At 52.4% G+C, this 5,088-nt stretch overlaps 1 protein-coding gene across 1 annotated transcript in view; it reads right to left on the bottom strand.

Annotated features, from left to right (window-relative positions):
* Positions 1-640: 640 nt before the first annotated feature.
* KIAA0232 (KIAA0232 ortholog) overlaps positions 641-5,088 on the bottom strand; it is a 94,853-nt gene continuing 90,405 nt past the window's right edge. The window contains exon 9 of the mRNA XM_040488471.1: positions 641-770. Within this exon, the coding sequence (XP_040344405.1) occupies positions 652-770 (119 nt within the window). The 3' untranslated portion in view covers positions 641-651. The remainder of the gene's footprint in view (positions 771-5,088) is intronic.

Below are 5,088 nucleotides of genomic sequence, written 5' to 3'. Positions count from 1 at the left end.
GTTTAACACATCTGGCGGGAGCCCCGAGGTCTGAAGGGTGGGAAGGCTCTTCGGTCTGCCCCGCATCAGCCTGGCCCTGGGAAGTGAAGCCCAGCAAGGCTTTGGGCCACCCGTGTAGGGGCGCGGACACTGACCCCTCCCTGGGGCAGACAGGGCATGAAAGCCTTGCTGTCCGTCGGCCTCTAGGAACCCAGGGGAGGGGCGCCAGTGCAGGCAGGGGTCTGCAGGCTCCAGGCTCCAAGCCGTGTCAGCCCCGAGCCCCACGCGGGGCTCAAACCCACCAACTGGGACATTCGAAGTCGGACGCTTAACCGCCTGAGCCACCCAGGTGGCCCGGCAACGGTCCCTTCTGACCCCACCTGGACTCGTCAGAGTTAGGCTCCACTGCTGAGCGAAAACCTCACTTTCCCCACTTCTGACTTACTTGTTTTCATCTTCAGAACCAGTGTAATTGTGGGAGGTGTCAAATCTCTACCAAGGAGAGATCACGGTGCAGTGAAGCCCCAGGCCCGCAGCTCAACCCTGACCCTCCCCACACACGGGGGTCTATTTTTCCTGCACTTTGAAGTGCATCTCAGGTCACAGCCTGGTCTATGCACATCCCCGGCAGCAGTCTTTTTCTTGGCCTTCTTCTGTGTTGCGATTCCTGTTTCAGAGAATGGTGGAGGCTGGTGAAGAAATACGGACCGTGTCGGGCCACGCTGGTCTCCTCCGTGTCGCCCAGTGTCGGTGGATGTGCTGCTCAAGTGGGCACAAAACTGTCAGCACACCTGATAAAATTAACAAGAATTCCTCAATATATCCCAACGTCCCAATTATCTTTATTTTTTTTTTTTAATTTTTTTTTTCAACGTTTATTTATTTATTTTTGGGACAGAGAGAGACAGAGCATGAACGGGGGAGGGGCAGAGAGAGAGGGAGACACAGAATCGGAAACAGGCTCCAGGCTCTGAGCCGTCGGCCCAGAGCCTGACGCGGGGCTCGAACTCATGGACCGCGAGATCGTGACCTGGCTGAAGTCGGCCGCTTAACCGACTGCGCCACCCAGGCGCCCCCCAATTATCTTTAAAAATGTCTTTTTATAGCAGCCAAATCAAGTTTCAAAGGCAACAAACTGCACTCGGAACATAGATCTCCTACATCCCTTTTAATCTAAATAGTTCCCCCTTTGATGGGGCACCTGGGGGGGCTCAGCCGGTTAAGCGTCCGACTTCGGCTCAGGTCATGATTTCACCGTCTGTGAGTTTGAGCCCCGAGTAGGGCTCTGTGCTGACAGCTGGAAGCCTGGAGCCTGCTTCGGATTGTGTCTCCCTCTCTCTCTGCCCCTCCCCTGCTCATGTGTCTCTCTCTGTCAAAAAATAAATAAACATTAAAAAATTAAAAAAAAAAATAGTTCCCCCTTTGAAACAAAAGCAAAAATGAACTCTTGGGACCTCATCAAGATAAAAAGCTTCTGCAGAGAGAAAGAAACAAGCAACAACACTAAAAGGCAGCTGATGGAAGGGAAAAAGATATTTGCAAACGACATATTGGATAAAGGGTTAACCGACTATAAAGAACTCATCAAAACTCAACACCCCCAAAAAATAATAATCCAGTGAAGAAAGGGGCAAAAGACATGAACAGACACTGCTCCAAAGAAGACATCCAGATGGCCAACAGCCACATGAAAAGATGCTCCACGTCACTCATCATCAGGGAAATAGAAATCAAAACCACCATGAGATACCACCTCGCACCTGTCAGAATGGCTAACATGAACAACTCAGGCAACAACAGATGTTGGCGAGGAAGCAGAGAGAGGGGAACCCTCTTGCGCCATCGGCGGGAGTGCAAACTGGTCCAGCCACTCTGGAGAGCAGTGTGGAGGTCCCTCAGCAGGTTGAAAATAGAACTACCCTAAGACGAGCAAGTGCACTACCAGTCGTATCGAGAATGAAATGTTGCCATTCGCCACGACATGGAGGGTTCTAGAGTGTATTCCACTAAGCAAAATAAGTCCGAGAAAGACAAATACCATATGATTACTTTCCTACGTGGAATTTAAGAAACAAAACAGAGGAACATAGGGGACGGGTGGGAAGAGAAGAGAGGAAAACTATAGAAGTCTCTCTTTTTTCAGAAGAATCTATTCATTTTTTTTTAAGTTTATTTTTATTTATTTTGAGAGAGAGAGAGAAAGCAAGCAAGGGAGGGGCAGAGAGAGAGAGAGAATCCCAAGCAGGCTCTGTGCTGTCAGTGCAGAGTTGGACGTGGGGTTTGAACTCACGAACCGTGAGATCATGACCTGAGCCGAAATCAAGAGTCGGATGCTTACCCGACAGACACACCCAGATGCCCCCAAATCATAAGGGACTCTTCATGATAGAGACAAAACTGAGGGCTGATGGAGGGAGGTGGGTGGGGGATGGGCTGGATGGGTGATGGGCATTAAGGAGGGCACTTGTGATGAATCACTAGATTCTATTCCTGAAACCAATCATTGCACTCTATGTTAACTAACTAGAATTTAAACAAAAATTTGAAAAGAAAGACAAATAAATAGTCCCTCCTTTGTTTCTCCTGTGCCATATATTTGTTGGTGACACGGGACCGCGTATCTTGTGGAATCTTCCACATTGTGGATTCGCCTGGTGGTGGCATTTAGCAAGCTCCTCTCCCCCCACCATTTCCTACAAACTTAGACTTTCATCTCAAGCAGTGGTTCTCAGCCGAGGGCGATTTTGCCCCCAGAGGACATTTGGCCAAGTCCTCTGAAACGGGTCCCTTGGGAAGCTCTGATTTGGGGACAGTCACTCCGAGAGCCCAAATGGGTACTTCCTATATGTCCCATGAGGAGTCAGCAGCTCGCCTCACTTTGAGTGATGTCGCCTTGGACTAGCGGGTCCCCATGCTGTCAGTGTCACCACCTGATGGGTTAGCATCATCTCGGTCTAACCACGAGGGCTGCAGAATATGGGGAGACCTGTTATTTTTAGCGTAATGCAGTTATGACTTTAATGCTCCCTCACACACAGTTTACAAAGGGCTTTTCCATCCAGGACCAAATAGCCAAACTCACTGCTATGCTGGAGGCGGGCTGGACGATCGCCGAATGATTTTCTCCAGACGAGGAGTCGGGTCAGAACAGGGACACGGCCTGTGTAAGACCCCGTAGGTCAGCAATAGCACCAGGCTAAGCCCAGACAGGTTCACCTGCCCAGAGCTCCATTCACAGGAGTCTCCTGAGCTCGCCCGACTGTAGGAAAGGGAGGAAATGCCACCGCAGGCCTCTTTTAAAAGCTGCAAAAGTTCTAGAAGATTCTCTCGCGTCAGCTGATTCTAAAATCTCTCTCCATAGGTGGGGGGATGGGCTAAACGGGTGATGGGCATTAAGGGGGGAGGGCACCTGTGATGAGTGCTGGGTTTTATATGTAAGTGATGAATCACTCAATTTTACACCTGAAACCACTGTTACACTGTATGTTAAACTAGCTTGGATTTAAATAACATTTAAAAATCATATAAAAATAAAAATGCTTTTGAAAAATAAAAGAATCCCTATCCAACCTCGGAGACCACTGTTCCGCCCAGAACGAAATGGTGCCCCTGTTCACACCCCTTCATGCTCCCTGTGATCTCTAGGATGAACCCTTCCCAAGAGGCATTCAAGGCCCCTCACAGACTGCCCCAGACTGCCTCACAGACTGCCCCAGACTGACCCCTCCCACCTCCCCACCTCCGTCTCTTCCCGAATCACCGTCCCCACCCCCGCCATCCCCACCTGGACGCTGCCGGTCGGACTCCCATACACTCACAGAGATGCTGGTGTGGTTTGACCAGTTGACTCTGGTGGCCACTAGAGGGGAAAATCGCACCTTCCCAGCACCTATACGTGCTTTCCTCTAAACCTGGCATAGGTCCCCCCTTTCTGGTTTTACAGAGGAGGAAACTGAGGCTGGAGAGTGTGAATGGCTTGCCAAGGGCCACATGGCGCGAGTTAGGACTAATGGCTGGAGGCGGTTGGCCCTGGGAAGGGAGGGTGGAGGCTCCTCGCTGCACACTCCATCCGGTTTCCTAGGCCCGGGGAGGCTGTGCCCGAGCAGCGGTTTCCCCTGCTTTCTGCGATCGGTGGCCAAAGCCGGAAAGCCAGACGCTGCCAAGAAGGAAACCACTCTGTCAGCTGCCCATCTGGACAGTGATGGCCGGAGACAGAGCCTCTCCAGATGAAACGGGTAACTCACTCTGGAGGAAGGGCCACGCTCCCTCCGAGTGTGTAGAATCAGCGGTCGTGCCTCCCTCCTCCCCGTGCCCTGCCCGGAGATGCCACATGACCTTGGCGAGGCCGCCCGGCCAGTCGGGGCCGAGCTGGGCCTTACCACCAGCCTCACCTCGGGACTTCCCGTGGCCCCAGATGGGCTGCCACGCAGGGAAATTCAGGGGTAAGATAAGGAAGAGCCTTCTGATGTAGAGGGCTCCGGGGACTTGGAGGGGTCCTCACCCCTGCCCTCAAACCCCTTTAGGAATGGTCGTGGCTCGGGTGGGCTGGAGAGACCCTCTGAAGGTTACGTAGGAGAGATGGAGAGGACACTGTAGGACCTTTATCGCCAAAGAACCAGGGCTGAAGGAGGTTTACAGACTTAGAAAAATAAAACGTATTACCGGCACCAGCTTTAGGGCCTGGCGCACAGTAGGATCCTCATACAGATCTGTTGAACGAATGAATGTTTCCAAACCCTATTTGAGACCAAGGCCAGAGATCAATGTTTCTTCCCAGTTAGCAGCTTAATGCCAACATGAAGACACCCGGGCCCCCAAAAGACCCCAACTCGCGGTCCCCAAGGCTCACCAGCCTTGTCCGGGTAACAATGTCACCCGTGATGGCACCAAGTTTGGGAGAAGCGTATGTGAGTGGGGGTGACCCAGGTTCAGCGTGAGGAAGTCACCCAGAGATCAGTGTCTCTCCACTTCCTTCCCCCTCCCCCCTGCTCAGGAAGGGGCGGTGCAGGTGGGGGGTGGGCGTCTGGGCACACTGGAGGGGGTGGGGGTGGGGAGGAGCCCAGGACCACCAGACCGGCATCCTGGCCAGGCCCTTATGCAGTGAAGGGC

Source organism: Herpailurus yagouaroundi, unplaced genomic scaffold, assembly GCF_014898765.1.
Source record: "Herpailurus yagouaroundi ecotype Mexico unplaced genomic scaffold, PumYag 28, whole genome shotgun sequence".
Classification (NCBI taxonomy): Eukaryota; Metazoa; Chordata; class Mammalia; order Carnivora; family Felidae; genus Herpailurus; species Herpailurus yagouaroundi.
The sequence above is the reverse complement of the archived record's forward strand: the minus strand, read 5'-3'. Positions and strand labels throughout refer to the sequence as shown.